This window comes from Pogona vitticeps, chromosome 5, assembly GCF_051106095.1.
Source record: "Pogona vitticeps strain Pit_001003342236 chromosome 5, PviZW2.1, whole genome shotgun sequence".
NCBI classification, from domain to species: domain Eukaryota; kingdom Metazoa; phylum Chordata; class Lepidosauria; order Squamata; family Agamidae; genus Pogona; species Pogona vitticeps.
Window position 1 is genome coordinate 186,579,562 of NC_135787.1, and position 25,019 is coordinate 186,604,580.

At 43.7% G+C, this 25,019-nt stretch overlaps 1 protein-coding gene across 1 annotated transcript in view; it reads left to right on the top strand.

The window, feature by feature from the left end:
* ST8SIA1 (ST8 alpha-N-acetyl-neuraminide alpha-2,8-sialyltransferase 1) overlaps window positions 1–25,019 on the top strand; it is a 103,620-nt gene that overhangs the window by 37,271 nt on the left and 41,330 nt on the right. The window contains exons 3-4 of the mRNA XM_072999698.2: window positions 12,508–12,617; window positions 15,347–15,439. Coding sequence (XP_072855799.2) covers window positions 12,508–12,617; window positions 15,347–15,439 — 203 coding nt within the window. The remainder of the gene's footprint in view (window positions 1–12,507; window positions 12,618–15,346; window positions 15,440–25,019) is intronic.

Here is a 25,019-nt window from a genome sequence, read left to right on the forward strand (position 1 = left end):
TAAAAACCAAAGATTGTGTCTCAGTTGATCTAATCAGAGCAATATTTTCTTCTGGGTGAATAGTTCTCTTTTTCTCCCTGATATATGGATGCATTTGTAGTTTGTGAAATCCTCAAGCTTTCCTAGTTGTAAAGGGGATGATTCCCCCCCCCCGGTTTATTGTGTATTTACTTATGTGTCTTATTTATAGGCGACATTTCTTCTAGGGATTCAAGGCAGCTTTAGGGAACTCAATTGTACTTATCTATTTATTGTATTTATGTGTCACTTTTTCTCCCATAAGATTATGGTGACTTAATTAAATAGCTGCTTCCTGCTTTATCATAACATCAGCCTTGTGAGGTAGGTAAGGCTGAATGAAAATGTCCCTCCCAACAATATTTGGGAGAACTGGGGTTTGCTCACTCTTGTCCTAGAAGAATCCTGCAGTCAACGACAGCATAGCTGAACTTCATGGGCAGAAATCAGTCAATCTTATATTAATTTTATAAATATAAAAAGCGTATCCTGTTTTCTAGCCCTAAAAATAGTCCTTCTCCCAAGCTGTTCACAATGTGACAGACCTTCCCATGCCTGCAACAGAGACGAAAGACTAGTTTAAGTAGCCTAAAACCAATTTCAGAATGATGTTAACCAGCATACAAACAGCAAGAAGAAAGCTAAAAAATAAAATAATTTTTTAAAAAATCCAACTCGGACAACATATTTAAGAATAACCCCAAATCTTGTCGGCTTATCTAAGCCATAAAACAGTAAGAACCAAGAAATAGACACTTCCCCTGTGTCTCTGTGGGTCTCATTTCAAGAGACCGTCCAGCATATAGCAGACGTTTCTGAATAATCATTAAGGGCACCCCTCAATGATACAATTACAGTAATCTCTCTTTGAGGCCACAAAGACAGAAATGACTCTTGCTGGCTCAAACTCTTAACATAAATATATCAAAAATCCTTTTCAGCCATTTTGTTTGGAGCGTTACCTTTCCACAGATGTTTCCTACGACACAGTGCAAGCTGGGTATGGAAATACTTAAGTCAAGTAATGGGGACAGGAAAAATCTAACAATAGCTTTTATCTGCACTGGCAACATAACATCCTGTTTTGGGGCTAATGACGCATATAGGGCATGGGATGTTTCTGTTTCTGTAGAAGTAGCTTAAAAAAGATACGTGTTCCTAAGTAGGGGAAGGGGTGAAGGGTGGTTGGAAAGTTACAAAATAGATGTGTCCCATTGCCCCCAAACAATGTATGTCATGCCAGGGAATTTCTTTGGTAATGTGAGGTGCAGAAAGAAGTCACTTTTATTGCTGTAAATTTTTTAAAGTCTGTGGAATGAGGAATGCTTTAGGAAGAGGAAGATGTTCATAATCCTTAAGCAGGCTCAATTTACTTGGAAAATGTTGAATTTAATGAAGAAAAGTGGGTGGGAAGAAAACTTCCACATGCCAAAGGAGAGAGAGAGAGAGAGAGAGAAAGAGATGATGGTGGTGGTTGTTATTGTTGTTGTTATTGTTGTTGTTGTTGTTGTTGTTGTTGTGCAAAATACCTTAAATATCTTACCTCGAAAGCTCTATTATGGTTGCTGTAAGTTGGTTCCAACTTGACGGCACAGAACATATCCAATATTAATAATCCTGTAAAGTCAAGTCACAGGAAAACTTATCAGGGTTTTCTAGTTAGGCTGGACTTAGAAGAAGTGATTAACCATTTCCTTCTTCTGAAGGCACTTTGTGACTGTGCAGCTTGCCCAGGGCCACACAGGCTGGCTGTACCTTCAGGAGGACCAGTTGGGGAATTGAACTCCCAACCTCTGGCTCCACAGCCAGGGCTATAAACCACTGAGCTATAGTAGCCCAAAAACCAGAGACCCCTCCAAGGTGCGCTGAAACCTTTTGCAAACTTTTCTATGGTCAGTTGTTTCAGAAGCTCCACAGATGCTTTTTCCTTCTTTGTTTGGCACGGTTTTCCAAGTTGTGGGTTGGATTTCGTATCATCTCACGCCTGGAGAGAGTGCTTTTGATTCTTGAGCTGCAGCTGGCAGGGGCTTAGATCTAGCAAGAACAAAGGACAAGGAGGTCACGAAGGTTCCTTAACGGCAGACTCTCTAGCTTCAGGTGTCCAGCAGTGATTGGCAGGTGACAGGTCGGGGTCTAACTCACGCTGCCTGGAGGCAGATCTTGTTCCATCTGTGCATATGTATGTACCATTTTTCTCCCCTTGCCAGTTGCACTGTGCTTAAAAGAAATGGGGACACTGTTACTATTATGTTATGCACTGTTAGAATCAGTTGGTAGTGCAGCGATCACATCCTGAACTCGCGACCAATAAAGCAGGTTGAGCACTTTTAGAGGCCAGTGCATAGACCACTGCAATGTAACACCTATCAGGCAGCACCTGTAGCCGGCTGACAGATTTCTAGCTCCTGTCCTCTGAAGATGCCGGCCACACAGACTGACGAAACATTATGAAGAAAAGCCTCCAGGACACGGCCAAACAGCCCGAAAAACCCACAACAACCATCAGATCCCAGCCGTTAAAGCTTTCAAGAACTCATTTCATCAAAACATTTTTAAATGGCAGAGAGGGGTAGGAGGGTGTTCATGTCCTTCCTCAAATTAATAAGGGAGTGTTGATCCTAAGAGAGCACGTTAAATAAAAGATAAGGAAGAAGTTGTTTTAGTAATTTCAAACTTTTATGGATTGCCATTTAGGGTGGAATCCAGTCAAGAAAACTTCAGCATAACTTCTCATGCACAATAAAGTTAATACTCTGTCTGTTTTCTGGAGTTCTAACTCCTGTCCTCTGAAGATGCTGGCCACAGAGACTGACAAAATGTTAGGATGAAAAACCTACAACAACCATCCGATTTAGAATAGATAGACCAGAGGACTCTCGGTGTACCTTCAAGCTTTATAAATGTATGATTCTGTAGAGTTATCTCTCAAACCTTTCCCTTGTGCATGGATGGTGATGTGTGAATTCATCATTAGCATGTAAGATGAGGCTTAGCAACTAGCCTGAATTCAAAGAGAGGCCTGCCTCTCTGCTGAGTGCCTTTTCCCTCTCTTTGGTCTGTTGGTAACAGTTGTTGTTTTTTTGCTGTTGATCTGTTCAGTTGGTTGCTAAGTCTATGTGCAGTCAAGAAAGAAGTATACACAAGCTTGTAATTTCAAGCAGCTGCAGGTAAAGAAACATTATTACTCTTTTCTACTACAAATGTCTCAGAACGAGTTATTGAGACCTTCATCGTTTAGTCGTTTAGTCGTGTCCAGCTCTTCGTGACCCCATGGACCAGAGCACGCCAGGCCCTCCTGTCTTCCACTGCCTCCTGGAGTTGGGTCAGATTCATGTTGGTAGCTTCGATGACACTGTCCAACCATCTCATCCTCTGTTGTCCCCTTCTCCTCTTGCCCTCACACTTTCCTAACATCAAGGTCTTTTCCAAGGAGTCTTCTCTTCTCATGAGAGGAGTCTTCCCTTGAGACCGTAAGTGCCCGTTAATGAGAAAGGGGGTGGACTATCTGGGGAACTTGCAGCTACTCTCCTCTGTGCATCTCTGTACTTCCGATGCATGGTGAAAGGGAATTTTACCAGGAATCCAGCACTCTGCAACATTGCCAACAGTGACTGCCCAAGTAAATCCAGATGTTCACAGTCTGGTTATGAAATGGAGTGAAATAGCGTGGAAGCAGGGTATGGTTTGCTTATTGGAATTCTGTTGCTTTCCCTCACAAGTCCCACTTGTTTGGATGAATAGCAGTGAATAACCTCTGTCTGAGAGCTGATGTGCGGCGCATCAGCAAGGCCGCAGCTGTTTCTTGGAGCTTCCTTTTTTACTGTCATCATGTGTAAATAAGCTCTCATTTTAGAGGCCACAAATCTCTTATCACAACGCAAAGCGTATGCTGGACCAGTTTCAGAATTGTTAAACAGGGAGAATCAGAGAATCGATATATTCTGCCACCACACAAATACTCTTCAGGCATTTAGCTACAGCATGCTTCAGTGCTGTAAAATCATTTTATTTTTGCAGTGCGTGCATCATGGTAGGGAACCCGTTTCTCCTTTTCATGATAATGAAATAGTAACCACGATTTCTTCCATCATTATTTCACTTAGTTGCAGACTACAAGGTTTTATGGCCATTAACACTCATTTGTCCGGTGCAAAACGACTTTGAAAACCCGTGCTCTGTGAATTGTGTACTTGGAGTCAAGGAAATTAAAAAAGTGGTTTGGCTGGATAACTCATGGGTTTAGGCATCTGTGGAGCCAGAGTTTGGGAGTTTAATTCCTTCAGGGAGAAGAGCCAGCCTGTGTAGCCGTGGGAAAGCTACATCGTCCCTGGGAACCTCCAGAAGAAGGGAACCGGAAACCACTTCTGCATGTTTGCTACCTAGCAAACCCCTTGGAAGGCTTGCCATAGGTCAGAATCAACTTGATAGCACACAGTTATTAATTATTATTTTTATCTGCAAATATAAATCCTTTTATTGTGACTGCGTCCTTCTTGCAAGTCTTAATGAGGCAGCCCCCCCGTTAAACATCTGGTCCTCATTATATAATTGTAGTGGGACCCAATAAAGTTAATCACAGTTGCAACCAACAGTACCACTAACACTGCAACAAATTTTCATCTAAGTGCAAGCCGAATCTGGATCTGGTGACTGGGAAATGTAGGAAGTTGTCTTATACTGATTTAGACCATTGCTCGCCCAGCGTTATGAACCTCTGACTGCCATCAATGGGTCTCCAAAGTTGCAAGTTGGAATCTTCCTTAACACTCCCTGGAGATGCTGGGGTTCCATGTAAAGCTGTGAAAATGAGGTCCTTTATCTGCCCCATTGAATAAAAGGTGTCACCAGAGATGATCTGAAGCTATTCACAGGTGTAATTAATTTGAAGATGTATTTACATCACAGCAGATAAAGAGGGAATAAGATCCATGGAATGAAAGTGCAATAGTAAAGAAACCAAAGGAAAATCAATGCATTTTTTGGCACAGTACAAGGTGGTGCTGAAATGAAATGTGTAAAGCAGAACAATTTGGATTTAAGTATTGTAGGAAACTTCTGCCTAAAGGTTGTAGCTGCGTTCTGTTCCAGCGATGTGCGCACACTCCTGGCAGGAAGTGGCAGCTGCCAGCGGGCAGGGTAACCCCTCATTCTGCCCTTTCGCTTAGAGGTAGACATAAGATCAAAGAGTTATTTCAGCCAATCCTAGTTGCGATTAGGTAACTAGTATCCTGTCTGAATTCTCACAACATTCTGTGTAACTCCTGCTAAGTCAATAAAGGGAGCGCTCAGGGCATTGCCTTTAGGCTCCGCTGGCTCGGACATCCATGTTGTCGACTCCTTTGTACTTTCTCTAAGGCAATTAGCCTTCCTTTGTTCCGTGATCACCCACAAAGTATCAGATGAAATTATAGTTATGCAAAATCAGCCACAGTTAACCCTTTACGAAACAATATAGTTGCCCCTCATCTTCCACCCGCCCTCTTGTTGAAGCTCTCGGGGTGCGTGGGTGTGGGTGTAAAAGGAATAAATAAAGAAGGTATTAAGAGAGGTGTAGAATCTCTCAGAAGAAGGAGCAATCTAACCCATTGCAAACCCTGAAGCTTCTCTCAGAATCAAGACAAAGAGAGGCCCAAAGGCCTCAGGGCAGTAAAAATCTGCAAAAGCAAAAACTACCTGAGAAAAAGTGGACCCAAAGCCTATGTGTGTGTGTGTGTGTGAATGAGTGTGACTCTTGAGTCATCTTCTGCCAGGCAGCGCTTGCTTTCTGTTCGCCTGACATCTCTAATGTTCCTGCCTTCCAAGTGGCTTCTTTACCTCCACCCTGAAATCCAGTTCTGTGTTGGTAGAAGACACGTTGGGTAGAAAAGTGCATTGTACCACCTTTCTTTCTTCCCAGAGACTAAGTCCTCCCTTTGTCCCGTGGCACTTAATGTGACTGTAGCATCCCTTTGTCCCGTGGCACTTAATGTGACTTATCAGGCCTAGTGCCATTGAAAGTATCCAACTTTGTAGCCTGTCCCTGCTGGTGCATTGTCTTCCAGCTTGTTGCCACGAAAATTCTATGTCTGTCTCCCCCCCACCCTCACTCCATCATGCCAAAGTCCAGGCTGTAAGGAATCCTCAGCCCTTTTTGCCAACAGGAAGCCATTGACGGTGATATTTATGAAACAAACCAGATTTCTATGGGTGCCATTCCACTGGTCAGTAAACCATTCCGTAGGCCATATATCTGTAGGCTAGTTCAGTCCATATGTCCACAGGCCTTTTGTCCAGTTTCCCCTTGTACACTAGAAGTAGGACCTGACTGACAAGCAACTTCTCTACTCACTGTGGTCCATCCTCTCCTCTTTGTGGAACACCGTGTTATGTTGGCCATCTCAGTTTTGTCATTGACATAGGTATTGGTCCATCCTTATAATGTATGAGGTATGGGTGGAGGGTAGATGCAGAAAAAGACTTGGTGGTAATAGCCAGCCTCCTTGGGACCCGTATCCATTTTGGATACCAGTTTGAAGTTCCTTTTACTGAGCTTTAATAAAGTGTGGATGAAAACTATCGGCTCTCCCGATTTTGAGGCCTACAACTTCCACTAGTCCTAGCCATTTTGGACAGAGGCAAGCTACAGTAGGGGCTGTGCTCCAACGTCCCTGGTTTAAAGCCCCAGCTGGTCTGACTGGCAACCGTTTGCCAAGATTTCTGACAGAGAATGTTCTGTGGTCTGGCTACCTGATTCTTTAAGCAGCTTTGTATTTGACAATGTCAAACTCGGATTTATATGACCCAGGTTCAGATCCCCACTTGGATATAAAACACGATCGGATGATTATGTGCTCCTTATGTCAACCTCAGCCGAACCTATTGGTCAGGGTTTTCGTAGTGCAAAAACTGGAAAATGTGTCTCTTGGGAGAAGAACCAGCCTGTGTTGCCTTGGGCAAATTGTACCATTCCAGGGCATGGTTAACCACTTCTGAGTACTCTCTACCTAGAAAACCCTGAAAATAGTGGTCATAATTGACTTGACAGCACAGTGTTGTTGTTGTTGTTGTTAAACATATTTTGGGATAGGGTCCAGCACCTTGGAGAGCTCCTGAAGGGTTCAAACTGAACCCCACCTTCCGAAAATGAGTCTCACTAAGCCTCAATGCTTCATTCACCTTCTTGAGCTTCTTGGAACTGGTGGACGTATAGATTCTTTTTGACACCAGCTCTCATTTTCCTTCACCATTGGCTTTCCCATAGAGATCATGGGAGTGTGCATTTCCCTCTACTCTTAAGGAGGCACAGTCTGGAATTGAACTCTCAACCTCTGGCTCCGTAGCCAGAAACCTCATAAACCACCAGGCAGGAGATAAATCTAATGAACCAATAGTGGGGATGAGACTTGGTGATAGGAGTTGGGGATTAATGTCCCTGCCCTTCCAAGCTGCTTCCTCTGCTGTAGCAACCTCTGAAACCTGGCAACCTCGGAAAAATGAGTGCGCTAGAATAATGTTCTGTGCACAGGAATTGGTGTTGTGACATGCCATGCTGTCACCATGGGTTTCCTTCTGAGCAGCTGCATTTACCAATGATTTACTGCAGGGACGGGCTATAGAACCTTAAAATGAACTCTGTAGGCTTTCAAATGAAGAATGCTATGCGCCGCAGAGGTGCTGAACTGCAGCGACTTCAGGCTGTTACAGAGAAAGCTGGCCCCCTGCCTACTGTGCGGGTGTGTGTTTTATGATTCCTCACTTAATGTCCACGGCTTTACCTGCCTGCATACAGAAAAGGTTGCTGCATGCATATGTTTTATATATAACACTGCAGCAGGAAGGTGAAGTTGGGTCATTTCGTCAGGTTATGGTAAAAACACACACAAACAGCTATTGAATTTTCTGGGACCGTGGACAAGCCAATGGGGGTGGGTGGGTTATAAAGGAGAGGTAGGAAATCTCTCTCTCCCTGCTAAGAAGCTGTCTCCAAGGCAAGCAAACAAAACAAAAAACAGTGGCTTCTCGATTAGTTAGTTGACTTGTCTAGAATTATTTAAAAATTCATTTCTTTAAAAAAAAACACCCTCTGGTTTATGAATGTGGGCTATTTTGTTTCTGTACTCATGATTCAAAAAACCAGGATGTAGCCCAGTATTGCTGCACAATATTGTCCATTGTCCAATATATGTCCATTGCCAGCAGGAAAAAGGGTGCCAAGCTTGCATAGCAGAGGGCAGCCTGAATGTTGACACCAGTGACAGCAGTCAAGATGGGATGCTCACTACTGTTCACAGCATTACACCACAAGGGAAAATCCCAGAAGCTAACTCCTTTTCTCACCACTTCTCACCCAAAGAGAAAGCAATTGTCAAGGCTGTGTTTCAACAAGTGTGAATGGTAGTGAGCAAGATTTTAAGGTATGCAGGTTTGTTCTTATAATTGTATTTGATCTCTTTTAAATTGGCGGGAGCTAAAGATCACGCTGCATCGGGGGTAAAACAGTGTTACCTTTTTTAAAAATCATAACTCAAAAACACTTTGCCCAAACATCTTCAAATTTGACACAGAGCAAAAGCAGACTTTCTGATACATGCATCCATATTTTGTGCTGATCTGAGGTCCAGCTTCATAGTTATAAAATTTTGCTTGGGGGACCCCTATTTTTTTAGTTGGTTTACGGAATGCTGACTTGTGCTGTCAGTGCAATATATTGCTGTTCTCCCGTGCGCCAATAGTGATAGGGGGAAGTAAAGTTTAAAATGAAGCTATCTTCTATCACATTTTTGATGGGATTTTGCCCAATGGGGTAGTTATAGTGCTCCTTCCCAGGGGGTGTTTAGTATAAGGTATTTGGAAATAGTTTCCCGTTGCCTTCTTCTAGTGGCACTCTGGAACCATACAGCTTGCCCATGGTGGTACTGATGGCAAGGTAGGTAGAGCAGGACAGGTGTGCCCACCAGGTATCCCCAACATGGGGCACAGTGGGGATTCAAACTTCTAGCCCCTGACTTTGCAGCTAGGTGGTCCAGCCCTCTGAGTTGTACCCGATAGCTCCCAAGGGAAGGCAGTTTAATGAGTGACTGTTATGTCACCATGTAGTGACCAAGGCTGAGTGATGGATTGGGCATAAGCTGCGTATGCTGACATTCCCTGGTTCAATCCACCTTGCAGCTTCAAAGAGGGTTAGGAAAATTTTGGCTTTTAGATTACAGTTCCATAATCCCCGAGCAGCAAGGCTAAGGTTATGGGAATTATGGTCCAAAACAAGTTTTCCAAGATGTAGGAGGAGTCATGTCTTTGCATGCAGAAGTAAGAACTGTGCCAGTCAGAAGGGATAATGCTAGGACAGATGGACCTGAGATCTTACAGATGGGGTCGAAGCCAGATATTGCCTTGATACGTAGTATGCAGGTAAAAATGTTGTTTGCCCTCTTAATTCCTTTAATCTTTCATTATGAGCCTGCTCGGCTGTTAAGATGATAGAAGAGGCCTTTCTCTCCCACCACCTTCATTGGCACGTCTGGTGGGTACACAGGAGAGAGCCTTCTCTGTTGCTGCTCTCCAGACTCTGGAACTCCCTCCTACTAGAGGCCAGACTGGCCCCATCTTTGCTGTCCTTCTACAAGCAGGAAAATACCTCTTTCTTCAGACAGGCCTTCCCGCAATCAACTTGCTACCTGCCTGTGATTTTTTAGATAGATGGTTACGCATTATTGCTTTGACTAGATTGTTAGTCCTACAGTGGTGCCTCGCTTAACGAGCGCACCGTATAACGACGAAATCGCATAGCGATGTGGTTTCCGCAATCGCTAATGCGATTGCTTACTGATGGCTCCAATGGGCGAAACTCGCATAACGAAGGTCGGTAAGCGTTTCGCTTACCGACCTTCGCTTTGCGACCCGTGGATCAGCTGTTTGGCAGGTCCAAAATGGCTGCCGGAACAGCCGAAATGGCCGCGCGCAGCGTTTTCGCGCCCTCCCCTCGCTTACCGAGGGCGCGAAAATGGCTGCCGGCTATGGGAAGACTTCGCTAAACAGTGAGTTTTCAGCTGATTTGGAACGCATTAAACTTCAGAAATATTCTCTGTCTGGAAAACCCAGAAAAAAAGGGTCACCATAAGTTAAATTAACAACACATGGATATTATTACTCATTATCCTGATTATTGCATAGATGTAGATGTGTTCTGATGATCATTTACCAGCCGAGAAAGAATAGGTTAGCATCTTAGTCACTGTCGTAACATTTTCTAAAGGAAGCTGCTTGCTAAATAACTCAGAGCATATTTATATTCTCTGATGCCAGATAGAATTTTAAACCATCCAAGGCAAGGAAGCATCTCGGATGTTAAACAGACTTTGTTGTAAAAGCATAAACATTTTTTTCCATTTTCCATACAATATTGTCTAGTTCCAAAGGAAACATTTGTTAAGTGAAAATGCAGGTTTGCTACAGGCTGTTAAATGGTGTGTCACTGTTAAGCTTGAGTGCAAATTAAGGAAACTTCCATTCCCATCATAGCTACATATGAATGAGGTGAATTTCGATGAAGCCTTTCTTCTCGAAGCCACACTCCCCACTTGCGGTATGGAAATAATAACGTTTTTGTAACCTTCCCCCCTTCAATAAAGTTGTCAGGGGAAGCTCTGAATTTACAGGGGCAGGGAATCCACTCTGGGTTTTAGTGTGAACTTTACAGAAACCATCCCCATCTCCCAAATAAGTTCAGCTCCTTAGGTAGGTCCTTTCAGGTTCGGACTGAAACTCACATCAAATTTGTTGACACTCCTCTATACACAGAGAGAGAGAGAGAGAGAGAGAGAGAGAGAAAGAGAGAGAGAGGGAGAGATTCACTAGCCGCATCCTTATAGGGAATTTGAATTTTAGACTTCATTGGTCAATGTAGTGTCTCCTATATCGAACAAAATACAGTGACAGTGGGTCATGGTAAGTCTTATTGAGATAATGTGTTCAAACATAAATGCTATTAAGGAATATCATTGGGGTGGGTGAGTTTCCAGGTGAGCTATTATTTTCTCCCAACACAATTTACTGGAATGGAATTAAACAGAGAATTCAAATCATGGACAGACAAAATACTATTTGCAGTAGAAAAGTAACCGTGAATTATTCTGGTGGTGGTGGTGATGTTGCCTTCTGGCAAAAGAAACAGAGCGATTAAAACTTGGATGACACGCTTTTTGAACAGTTTTAATCTTAGAGCAAGATTAGGCATCCTTCAGTCTCGAGAGACTATGACAACGTGCTCTGTATGGAGGGCTTGGAACAGCATCTAGTGTGGCTGAGAAGACCAATTCAAGAGTGACAATCTCTTCCACACTGAAGACCAATACAATCTGTACCCCGTCTAGCTCCCTGATTTTGTTGCTTTCGGGAGTGCCTCTTTGCCTCAGCCTGCTGGACAAGTGTCTCTTCAAATTGGGAGAGGCCGTGATGCAATACCTGCCTCCAGGCTGAACGCTCAGATGTCAGGGTTTCCCAATCTGTTGAGGTCCATTCCTAAGGCCTTCAGATCCTGCTTGCAGATGTCCTTGTATCGCAGCTGTGATCTCCCTCTGGGGTGATTTCCCTGCACTAATTCTTCATACAGGAGATCTTTTGGAATCCAACCATCACGACATGCCCAAGCCAACGTAGACGTCACTGTTTCAGTAATGTACATGCTAAAAATCTAGTCCAGAGATAGACACCTTCTGTTGCAGTTCCAAAGGTGCGCTTCAGCATGACAGCAAAAAAGATCCCAAACAGGGTTGGCGCGAAGACACATCATCACTATAGAGCTTATTGCTATAATCTTAGAGCTGTAATTGCACTTAATAAGGAACTTAAGAATCATCAGCAGTGAGTTGTTGGACTGTATTACTATTACTTGGTCTGTTGTGTTGTATGTTGTGTGGATAATATGAGTTCTTGGGTGGGGTTTTGGGACTTAGGGTTTGTTACGAGGGTGTGTGTGTGTCTTTTTTGGTCTGGCCTCTGAGTGTTCTTTGAGAATTTCATTGTATGTGTATACAGTGTATATACGTTCAATGACAATAAATTGAAATTGAATTGAAACAATGATGGTGATCTGGATGCCACCTGATTTTTAGATAGGAAAATATAAACAAGCTAACTGATTTTATTGTTGTGTCAAGTTAGAACTGACTTATAGTGACCCTAACGGCTTTCAAGGTAAGTGAGATATTTAAGGAGTGGTTTTTACCAGTTCTGCTCCCCCAGTGAGTTTCCATGGCTGAGCGGGGATTCGAACCCTATTCTCCAGAGTCTTAGTCGATCATCTTCATTGTACCACCTGACTTTATAGAGAACAGAAAGGACTTAAGTCTTTTAGTCCTAGGTAGTAGCCCAACTCTCTCCCCAACCCACCCCCATCCGCTTGCTCCGTTGCGCTATCTGAGCATTTCACCCCAAATTCCAAAGGGCAGCCGTTCTCCTAGTGATGCTCCCTCGTGACTCATGTTCAAAGCGATCCTTCTTTTCTGTTCCCAGGCAACCCCATTCCAGCTGCCGTTGAGGAAATGCTCTGTGGTAGGAAACGGTGGGATTCTGAAGAAGAGCCACTGTGGGAGACAAATAGACCAAGCCGACTTTGTCATGCGGTAAGAGGAGACTTTTTGAGACATGTGGCTTTTCAAGGCATCTTAGTGGTTTTTTTTTCTTGTTTGTGATTAACCAAGTGTAGCTATTTCTCTTTTCTTTTTCACAATGATTTATAGGTGTAGAGAAAAACAGTGAAGGTCCTGTCTCCTATTTTCTCATTATATATCTCTTTAGAAGGAGCAGGAGACAGTCGAGACTAAATGCGACGAGGTCTGTTCAGGCATCAGGACTCCCTGCTTTATGCATTATTGGTAGACCAGAGTGCTCTAGTCCTGCTCCCTTTGATTTCTGGTTTCATCACCCTCCTTACACATAGAGCATGATGAATCTGGGTTATCCATAGGTGCCCTTTTGTGTGACTTGGGATCCTGGGAAATCAGTCCTTTGAACTGAGTCAATGGACAGCGGGTGGAGGCCAGTCACTCAGGTTTCAAAGGGAGGCAAAGCTAGGTTTTAGTCTGCTTTTTGCAGAAGGTGTCCAAGGTGCTGAATCTGTGGGACACACAACATATAGTCAAGTCTGAACAAAAAGCCACAGCGAATTCCTATGAAACTGGAACCACTAGGCCCTGCTGTTCCTGAGCTTTCCAGGACAGCAGCCCACCTCTGTTTGCTTCTTTGCCTCTCCTGAGCAGAGCTTGTGGGTTGGACAGATAGAAAAGGTGTATTATTTGTGTGTCTACGTACATACATATAGGGGCTGCTGGTTGGCACCTTGTGACTGCAAATGATAGACATGGGGACGTCCTGTTTCCCCTGCTTCCAAATCTGATTTCTCCGTCTTCAGAGACCAACAGAAGGGCTTCTTGTGTTCAGTGCTATACATATGGGCGCTGCATGTCACCATGTTGTTCCTGCTTCCTTGTCTCGAAGCCAAGGGTCTTGGCTGAGCAACTGGTTTCTTGCCGAGCTGCCATCTGTTTGCTGAGTCAATTTCTTCTCACTCTGCTTTTGTTGCACGGAGAGGCTTCTTAGGGAGAAAAACAAAACACAACTCCTCCTTAAGTGGGAGGAAATAATACTTGCATTCCTTGAAAAACTATATTTCAAGACCAGTAATTAAATGTTTCAAAGGGAGGAAAGACCTTCGTTCAGATAAGGGGATGGGGAATACGTTGACTGTCAGATTGGTAGATTTGAAGTCCCCCTCAATGACAGATGGTAGCGAGGGTTGCTAGCAGTTGTGGTCCATCAATACTGACATGGCTACATGCCTCCTGAAAAGGCAGGTCATTTATTTACTTTATTTGAAGCATTTTATTATCACAGTTCTGTCCCCTCCTGGCCTTTCTCGCTCGTGTCTGGAAAGTGCCAGGAAACTTCAGCAGGCCCAAAATGCTACAGCCAGATTGCTGACCGGGACTGGTCACAGGGATAACCCCCCCACCATTACAACAGCCCCACTGGTTGCCAATCTGTTTATGGCACAATTCAGAGTGCTAGCTCTAATCCCTAAAGCCCTAAATGAGTTGGGTTCAAGTAATCTCAAGGAACACCTCTCCCTTTCTGAGCCTGCTCAGTTTTTTAAATCTTCAGGAGAGGCCTTTCTCTGGATCCCAGCAATGAGATTCTGGGAGTTGTTAGTCCAAAACAACTGTTCCCAAGGTCTGAGAATGGCCCATTGGATCCTTGTTGTTGTTGTTTAGTCATTAAGTTGTGTCCGACTCTTCGTGACCCCATGGACCAGAGCACAACAGGCCTTCCTGTCTTCCACTGCCTCCCGGAGTTTGGTCAAATTCATGTTGGTCACTTCGATGACACTGTCCAACCATCTTCTCCTCTGTCATCCCCTTCTCCTCTTGCCTTCACACTTTCCCAACATCAGGGTCTTTTCCTGGGAGTTTTCCCTTCTTGTGAGATGGCCCAAGTATTGGAGCCTCAGCTTCAGGATCTGTCCTTCCAATGAGCACTCAGGCTTGATTTCCTTGCAGTCCAGGGGACCCTCAAGAGTCTCCTCCAGCACCACAATTCAAAAGCATCAATTCTTTGGTGGTCAGCCTTCTTTATGATCCATTGGATCCTATCTGTTGTTATTTGTGAGGTTTTGTGTTGTTGCTATGTATAGTCAAGTCATCTCCAGCTTCATAGATGACCCTATCAATGAGCAACCTCCAGAATTTCCTGTCATTACCAGTGCTGCTTAGCTCTTGTAAACTCAAGGCAGTGGCTTCCTTTGTGGAATCAGTCAATCTCATATTTTACAATCTTTTACTGCTGCCTTCAACTTTTCCTACCATTATTGTCCCTTCCAATATTTCCCACAAGTTGTGGTACTTGGGAAAAAACCTTGATGTTAGGAAAGTGTGAGGGCAAGAGGAGAAGGGGACGACCGAGGATGAGATGGCTGGACAGTGTCTGCGAAGCAACCAACATGAATTTGACACAACTCTGGGAGGCAGTGGAAGATAGGAGGGCCTGGCGTGCTCTGGTCCATGGGTCACGAAGAGTCGGACATGACTAAACGACTAAACGAACGAACGTGGTACTTGGGAAATACATCACACTGGACCACTACACGAGTGAACCAAATGATAATTTATTTCTATAGGATCACACCCTAAGTTGGCATCTTCTAGTAACTATTTGGCTGCCTTGGTCTTTGTTGCTGGCCAGGGACGTTGAATGTATGAACTGTGATTTGGTTTTCTTTTAAAAATGATGCAAAAGTGAACAAAATGCATACAGACAAAGAAGTTAAAATGTCTTGCATTGGTTGTGTTCCTTTCAGGTGCAACCTGCCTCCTCTCACCAGCGAATACAGCAAGGATGTCGGGGCCAAAACTCAGCTGGTAACAGCAAATCCTAGCATAATTAAGAAAAGGTAAGCAGCAGGGTGTTTATTTATTTGCTTATTTATTTATTGTCTGTAAGGGACTGATTTATGGGTCATTCATAGAGGGAAGAGTTCGATGACATGTCATATTTTTTCCTGCAGCTTATGTTTGAACTTACAAGTGGGTTCGACATGTTTAGGAGTAATCAGCTGAGAAAGGCCAGATGACTCATAAACATGTTTCAACTTGCTTGTGGAGAAGCTGTCCAAATTTTGTTCTGGGGAAAGACTTCTATGACACTTCACACTTTCTCTGCAAATATCGTTTGCAGAGAAAGTGTGAAGTGTCATAGAAGTCTTTCCCCAGAACAAAAAAAAAATTTTTTTTTAAAAAAGATCCAAAGTTAATAAAAGCATAATAGTGGGGTTGGGATGGGGGTAGAATCTAAGCCTAAACCTCAGTGAAATATAGCTAAAAAGAAGTTGCCTTTTCTCAGCCAGCAGAAATGCACACAATCTGTGGATTTTTAATGTAGTTTTTCTGCGGGTTTTTTGTTTTTTTAAAAAAAATTGCACTTTGAGATTCTCATCCTGCTGGATAGGTGGCTGTGGAGCCAGAGGTTGGGAGTTTGGATTCTCCACCGTGCCTCTTGCAAGAAGAGCCAACCTGTGTAGCCTTGGGCAAAGTGCACCATCCTAGGGTGCTCTCCGAAGAAGGGAAGGGAAAACCACTTCTGTCTACTCTCTACCTGGAAAACCCTGGAAAGGGTTGTCATCAGTCAGAATTGACTTGATGGCACATGATGATGATGATGATGATGATGATGATGATGATGATGATGATGATGATGAAGAAGAAGAAGAAGAAGAAGAAGAATGGGGGGAGGGGATGCATAGTTAAATTAAAAAAAAACACCTGCAGGTTAGCTCAGTGATTTAGGTCTCTGTCTGTGGAACCAGAGTTTGAGAGTTCAATTCCCCACTGGGCCTCCCTGAGAGGGACTGGGTTTGATGATCCATAGCCTCTCTTCCAGCTCTGAAGTTCTAAGGTGATGATGATCAACCAGTTGAGTGTGGTTCTCTGTGGGAGGAGGCATCTCATATTTTCAGGACAAGAGGGTGTAGCAGTTTGGAACAGCTCTTTGGGCAAGGCGACCCTCTGTGACCCCTGAATTTTATAAACCTGCGTGTTTATAGAATTTTAGCAGATGCAAATAATGATTCCAAAGGTGTGGAAGAGAGAGTTCTCTCCCTGTGCAAAAGCAGCTGCCCCCACTTCAATTATGAATCGGGGCTTAGGATTCCCTCCTTCCCATGCCTTGATCCTGCACCACCTCCCCTACCCTCAAGTACATTCAGGAAAGAAAAACGGGGTTCTCAGGAGCAAAAAACTGTGTGTGTAATATGTTGTTTGCCGCTTAGCTAGTATGGTAAAATGGCTTCTTTCTTTATTGCAATGCATCCATATGAGTAAAATGGTTTTAAGTTGTGATCCCACACCCACTGACCTGGGAGTAAGTCTGCTAAACTGAGAGGAACACACTTTTGAGTGGACATGTGCAAGACTGCCTCATTTGTGCAAGCAGAGAGAGAGAGAGAGAGAGAGAGAGAGAGAGAGAGAGAGAGAGAGAGAGAGAGAGAGAGAGAGAGAGAATTAGAAGTTGGTTGTTGTGGGTTTTTTGGGCTCTTTGACCATGTTCTGAAGGTTGTTCTTCCTAACGTTTCGCCAGTCTCTGTGGCCGGGATCTTCAGAGGACAGGAGTCAGAATTCTGTGCTCTGCTGCTGTTTATTGGATAGTTGAGTATTTAAAGCTGTGGGAACAGCTTTTGTCTTTTTTCAGAAGACATCTTGTCCCTCCAGATGTTACAGACTTCAGTTCTAGACAACATGGCCACCACGGATAAAGACCTGTGGAAGGTGTTGTCCAAAATACATAGCGAAGCATAGATTTTTTCACATCTGTGCTATAACTATGTGAATTTGTCTCTCGCCCCTGCTTTGTCACATGGCATATAGTGTAACTGCAAAATCTTGACAAATGTTTTCCATCAGAAATTAGGGGAAGAAATAATAGGAAATCTGTGTGCTCTTTCTGTTTCTCAAAATGATAGTGATATTAAAACCGAGAACAGGTTTTGCCCTTATTCCACAAAGCCTTTAGAGAATGAAAATGCTTAAGTAACACACTCAGTTTGAAGCATGAGTCTTAGGCAGGTGGGGACTATTTAATTTTTCTGTTTGCTAAAAATCCAGAAAACTGCACAAATCAAGCTCCTTTGAACCAAATGGAGGTGAATTTCAATTCTCTTTCGATTTAGACATCTGGCTACAGAGTTGGAGGAGGGAGTTCCATTCCCCACCATGCCTCCTGTAAGTAGAGCCAGCCTGGGTGGCCTTGGGCATGCTGCACAGTCCCAGGGCACCCACCCCCCCCCAGAAGAAGGGAAGGGTAAACTATTTCTGAGTATTCTATACCTGGAAAACCCTGAAAAGTCAGAATTGATTGGATGGCATACAGTTGTTGTCATTCCTTCCTTTGTTCGTTCATTCATTTGTTCGTTCAAGTGAAGTCTTGTAACATCAGTTGAAAAACAACAACCACCTTTTGGCTGAATCTGACCTTAAACACATGACACACACAAACTCCATGCAATTATTTGATTTGACCAAAGATAGCTGGGTTTCAATAAATCTCAATTGCAGTGTTAAATTTCTCCCTTGGGCTCACAATGAATTGAATTCGCCCATTCCCGTCTCACAATCTCGCCAGGTTGCTTTCCAATTAATCTATTTAGTGGCCTTTCCCCATCAAGGAACAAATACCCCATTCCATTGTCTCTTGGCTTTGATGCTTGTCCTTGAACAAGGTATTTTAGTCCAAATGAAGAGCCTCTTGGATTTCTTTTGTACTGCTTTTAAATGGCTAAATTTAGCACTCCTGCGAACATTTCCGTGCTCGTGTAACCAGCCGCATGTGATCGACCTGTCCGCAGAAAGGGTGCTCAATTTACACAGCACCAGATTCATTCGGAGGAAAGCGGTTAAGGAAGAGACGACCACGCTTCTAAAATATATTAAGCCGTCTATCAAGAGATTTTATTCAGGATAGGTGAAAGGAGGTACTTATTCCCACAACACATAGCAAGGCTGTGGAATTCACTGCCACAAGATGCAGTGATTACTGTCAAGATGGGTATCTTTAAAAGTGGATTGGATAGATCCATGGAGGTTAAGGTCATCAATAGCTACTAATCTTTTTCCAAGGAAAAGTCCACTATTCCACAGGGCTTGTTGCTGTTATAAGCTGTCAAATTGTCTCTGATGTATGGTGACCCTATAAACGAGTCACCTCCCAAACATGCTGTGCTCCACAGCCTTGCTCAGCTCTTGTAAACTCTTGTAAACTCAAGGCGGTGGAGCCAATCCATCTCATATTTGGTCTTCCTCTTCTCCTGCTGTCTTCAACATTTCCTAACATTATTGCCTTTTCCACTGGGTCTTGCCTTCTCATGATGTACCCAAAATACAACAGCTTCAGTTTTGTCCTTTTGGTTTCCTGAGAGAGGATTCAGGCTCGATTTCATCTAGGGCCCTCTCGTTTGTCTTTCTGGCAATCCACGGTGTCCACAAAACTTTCCTCCAGTACCATATTTCAAAGTATTTTCCCTCCGTCAGCTTTCTTTACAATCCAGCTTTCACACTCATACATGGTGATCAGGAATACAAAGTTATGGGCAGTCTTGGTCTCTAGTCACACATCTTTACATTTGACGATCTTTTATAGTTCCTTCATTGATGACCTTCCAAGTTTTGGTCTCCTGCTGATTTCTTAGCTGCGGTCTCCATTCGGATGGATCACTGAAAGCAAAAAGTTATACAACATCTTTGGCAATTTCAGTTTATTCATTGCCAAGATGGAGGCTTACTCCTACAAGAATTTGTGTAGGTTTTCATTGGCTGCAAGTTGTCATGGCCATAGGCAACCTAAAGAACTCTGGGAACAAGAGCGTTCCCTTGACGTCAATCCCAATGGCTACCTAGAGGCATCTGGTGGGCCGCTGTGGACAGAATTCCTTTTGCACTTTACTCGAGGAAACCCTCTTCTGACCAACTCCAGCATCCTTTTCTGCTAATATCCGCAATGTCCTTCCTTTCCCCTCTTGCCTGTTTTCCATTACATTTCTAAACTTCAGATTGTAACCTGAAAAAGAGAAAAGAAAGCTTAGACCCCTCTTGATAACCTGCAGTCCATTTTCTTTGCTTCTGTTTTATTTTGAGCTGCAGCTAAATCTGATGATGGTGGTGGTGATGATTCCCTCCCTCCCCCCAAAAAACCCTTACTTGTCACTTGTCCTCAGAATTCTAGTATATTTTTCCATCTGGTGATGAGTCATCGTCTGTGTCGCAGGATCGCATGCTAGTAGTGTTCAAGACAGATAAGCCAGCACAGATGTTTAGAATCCAGACATTAAACTTTCATCACAAACAAAGCAAAAAAAGCAATAGAACTTCGTTTTTATGTGTGTCTGTGCACGTGTGTGCCTTGAAAGTGAAAGACAAGCCAGTAATTCGTTCTCCTTGCTGTAAAATCCTTCCTATCATTTCTGAGCATCACCCTTACCATTTTCTGACTAATGCACTGTTAATTATATTTCCACCCAACAACAAGAAACAAAAAAGCCATATGGTCCATGTACACAATCCAAAGTCAAGCGGTGATCTGATTAAAGGTAACCTTGCTTTTGGTTTATAATTTTTGTGTATCTCTTTCTCTAAGATTGCTGCTGAGAATTATGTGCAAAACTGAAGATTTATCTACAACCAGAGCTTACAAAAGTTACTTTTTTAGACCACAGCCTCTTGCCCCATTCAATCTAAGCTTTAGAAACAGCTTCTGTCAATAAATCTAACATCAGCCCACTGCCCTGGTGCAATTACTATCCTTCTTAGTGTTTTGCTACAACTAACTCTCCATTTTCTGATGGATTGAAGCCATGGCCTTGATTTTCCGCAACCTAAGCAGGGCTGTTAATGACAGGAGCATTTGGGAGTGATCGGTTCACAGGCTTGTTGTAATTTGGAAGTGACTTGACAGCACACAGCAACAGTGACAGCCATTTTGTAAATTACTCTGATAGTAACAGCATGCTCAGGCTCTCTGTGTATATTTCGGAAGCCCAGGGTGCAAACCAAATGCCTGGTTGAATGAGGAGGAAGTGTGAGGCAGACAAATAAGAGAATTTAATTAATTTACAGGCATTTCACTTAATTAGTGGAGGCTAATTTAGACTGGTCATAATTTTAATCACTCAGAGTGCTGGTTTCCTGCTGTGAATTATTGCTGGCGGTGAGATTCTGAACAAATTCATTCTCCCTCTCTCCCTCCCTCCCTCTCTCTCCCTCTCTCTCTCTCTCTCCCCCCCCTCTCTCTCTCACACACACACACACAGAGAGAGAGAGACTCCTCTCTCAGTTTCTCTGACCCAGCGCTTCAAGAAACTTCTGAGATGTTCTATCTAGTGCCCACCATACACACAGGAGTACTAGCAATCCCTCAGTCCTCTTTTTAACCACAGAGATGGGTGCAAGCATAGACTATCCAGCTGAGTTCTGAGTTAAATGAAAATAAGCTACCCCTTCCTTCCTTCCTTCCTTCCTTCCTTTGAAAAGATTGATAAACATCTAGTTGCAAAGGTATGCTGCTGGAAAGGCAGTGGTGATGATTTGCTGCTTGGATTCCTAGTCACATACCAAGTCACCCCGGGGATGTGTCATGAGTAATTCAAGTGAGGACTTGTTAATTACTTGCAATTTACCCCTCTGCACTGTACCACTGCCCTTCTATTGGCATAAATATGCAACATTATTTTGGTCATTTCTTTCCAAACTTTTCCAATATGTAATTAAAGGCAATGTGACCATATACACAGTAGTGGCTTTGTCAGGACATTCATATTAATATTGCATCAATAAAGAGAATCAGGGTGATGTAGTGGTTAGAATGATGGATGGAGCTTGAGGGATTTCAGCTCAAGTACCCACTGAGCTATAGAACTCGCTGAGTGATTTTGGACCTGTCAGGCATTCTCTACACCTGATTTGCCTTGCCGAATTGTTATAGATTCGGGAGGGGGAGCAGAGCTGAGCAAACCATCTTGAAGTCATTGGAAGGAAGGTCAATAACATGCAATGCAATATAATGCTGGCCTGTAGCTTTGTGGTGTTCTCTAGTACTTTATTGCTACCCAGGTGGTTTCCCTACATTTATCATGACTGGAATCTGTTGGTGTTCATATACGGCTTGTGCAGCTTGGTTCAGCCAGTTAAAGCTAATTGAGAGATGTTAGGGCACATCTCAGTTGCCCAGTTGGGTGTTCATAAGACCAAGCAGAGAGCAAAGGCATGCCTCAGGATCTTGTCAATTACCCACAGTTAGTTGTGGCAAGTGATCTAAACACCAGTAAGATTCTGGCCTATATAGTTTACAGTACAGAGAGGGATTGTGGGTGAAAGGACCCAGGCAGTGCTGGCTTAATGTTTTGGAGGACTTTGAGGTAAAACACTCTCCACAGGCCTTCCACATTCCACTTACCCTCTTACAGCTACAATTGTCAGAGGCTAATACTCCTTTTTATTATTTCTGCTTCCTTGCCAGCAAATGAGCAGGCAGACTGCCACTAGGGATGTGCCATTTGGATATTTTGCACTACATGTCCTGCAATTCTCTATCCTGAGAGTTTTACCTGACAGACCCACACCTACAGGCACCTCAATTTCACTCACCTAGTGAAAGGCCTAGCCGGCATGCCATGGCATAGGCCTAACTTTCTGTTGAAAAGGGAAGTTGCTCCAGTGCAACTTCCATTTTTGAATTAATAAATTGACAGTCAATTAAGGTTAAACTAATGTTGTTCCTTTAATTTGGTTTTAACTGGCTTCTTGTACCTGGTAAATTAAAAAACATCAAAAAAAAAAACCCCACTAAGATCATGGCCAGTGGTCTCATAACCTCCTGGCAAATAGAAGGGGAAGATAAGGAGGCTGTGACAAACCCAGACCTACTGTGATCTGCCACACAGTTACACTAAGCTGCCACCAACCATTCCCTTTAAGAAGTCACACAGACCAGGGATGGATTTTTAAACAAATAAAAGAATAAGGTTTATTTTAAATACACACAGGGAAAAATAAACAATCAGGTGAATAGGATAAAGTAACGTGGCTTATTCTCACTCATACAAGCATACAGTTTGGTTCACCCAGAACCCTTAACTTGAAGCACAGACCCTGAACCTATCAGTTCTGGCTAACCAACAGACACCTGAACCTATCAGGTTGGTACTCTGACACACAGAAGTACCCTGTCTGACACACAGACTTCCACAACAGCTTCTTCTTCCCAGCTGCTGCTTCGTCACATCCCAGTGTCACTCAGTCTCTCAGCATCTTCTAAACTTCACCACACAGGCATCACATATTTATACAGTACAGCCCCTCCTCCTGATGTCCCGCCTTCCACTCCCCATAGGATGGAACTTTCCCTCCAAACCCATGACAGACAGGTAACATCAGTGCTGTATGTAACACCTCCCCTCTTTAAAAGTTGTTTTGTAGGGGGAAAGCTAACGTGCTTTTCACCAAAAAACAACCTAGGTAAAATACACAACAACAGTTATACATACCATATTATACTTACTCATACTTACATTCTAAGTTAAACCATAGCAATTAGGCATTTTAAACATTTACCATATACATTACATCCATTTACCTTTATTCATACAACCCAAGTTCAAAACCAGGTACATTTTACTTTTTGTCATCATTATATACACATAGTCCATGTTCTTTCGCCGTCTTCATTCTTCAGGTCTTCTTGATAAGGCGTCAGCAACACAGTTCACTGACCCTCTGACCACCTTCACTTCAAAGTCATAGTCCTGTAGGTTTAAAGCCCACCTCATAAGTTTGCTATTGTGGGTTTTCATTGTCTTTAACCATTGCAATGGTGAATGGTCAGTACACAGAATAAAATGTCTTCCCCAGATGTAAGGCTTGGCCTTCTGGATCGCGTAGACTATGGCCAAACACTCCTTCTCCACGGTTGCCAAATGTCTCTCACCTTTTTGAAGTTTCCTACTCAGGTAGGACACTGGATGCGGGTCACCATTCTCATCCTCCTGGCACAGAACTGCTCCTACCCCGCTGTTAGACGCATCGGTGTAGATGATGAACTCCCGGTCGAAGTCTGGAGCACGCAGGACAGGATAGTTGATTAACGCCTCCTTCAACCTCTGGAACGCCGCCTCACAGTCGCTGGTCCACGGGATGCGGTCATCAGCCTTCTTCCTCGTCAGATCGGTCAGCGGAGCCGCAATCTCGCTAAACCTCGGGATGAACTTTCTGTAGTAGCCCACCAACCCAAGAAATGATTTGACTTTTTTCTTGGTGTTGGGTCTAGGCCAATCACGAACAGCTTCTATTTTGGCCTCCAGGGGTTTTATCATTCCTCCCCCTACCATGTGACCCAAGTATTTTATTTCTGGGCTACCCAGCTGACACTTGCTGGCCTTTACTGTTAGCCCTGCTGCACTTAACCTCTGCAGCACTAACTCCAGGTGTATCAGGTGATCTTCCCAGGTATTACTGAAGATCCCTATGTCGTCAATGTAGGCCACTGTAAAGTCACTGAGCCCTGCCAAGGTCTGGTCCATCAGCCTTTGGAATGTGGCTGGTGCATTTCTGAGACCAAAGCTCAGGACTCGAAACTCATAGAGACCAAAAGGGCTGCAAAAGGCAGTCTTTTCTTGATCCCTGGGATCAATTCTTAATTGCCAATATCCCTTTACCAGGTCCAATGATGAGATGAACCGACAACCCCCTATGGTTTCAATCAGGTTGTCTAGCCTGGGCATTGGGTAGGCATCAGGAGTGGTTACACGGTTTAATTTCCTGTAATCGACACAAAACCTAATGCTCCCATCAGGCTTGTCCACAAGGACTATCGGAGAGGACCAAGGACTAGAAGAGGGGACGATTATGTTCTCCCTAAGCATCTCGTCCAGCTCCTTCCGCACCTTGTCCCTATAGGGTCCCGTTACTCGGTATGGGGATACTGCCTGCGGGGGTGCATCCCCTGTGTGGATCCGATGCATCACTCCCTTCACTATCCCCGGCTTGTTGGAAAACACCTGTTGATATTTACTAAGCAGCATTTTTAGTTCTTGCTGCTGGTCTTGGGTGAGTGCAGGACTGATCTTTACCTCCTCTGGGTTGTATCTTACTTCCCCTCTACCCTCCCAGAAGGGTAATTCAGCTTCCTCACTCTCAGCTGCTTTTATCGCGAATAAAACCCTCTGTTCCCCTCTGTAGTAGGGTTTTAGGGCATTCACATGAACCACCCTCCTTGCTTGGTTCTCCTCCTGCTCTATTAGGTAGTTCAGGTCTGACATCTTGGAAATGACCCTATATGGTCCTGCCCATTTGAGCTGCAGTTTGTTCTCTCTGCAGGGCCTAAGCCAAAGCACTTCCTCCCCTGGGTCAAAGTGCCTCTCTCTAGCTTTGTGGTCATACCATGTTTTCTGTTTGACCTTCTGAGCTTGCAGGTTTTCTGCTGCCAGCTCTAGA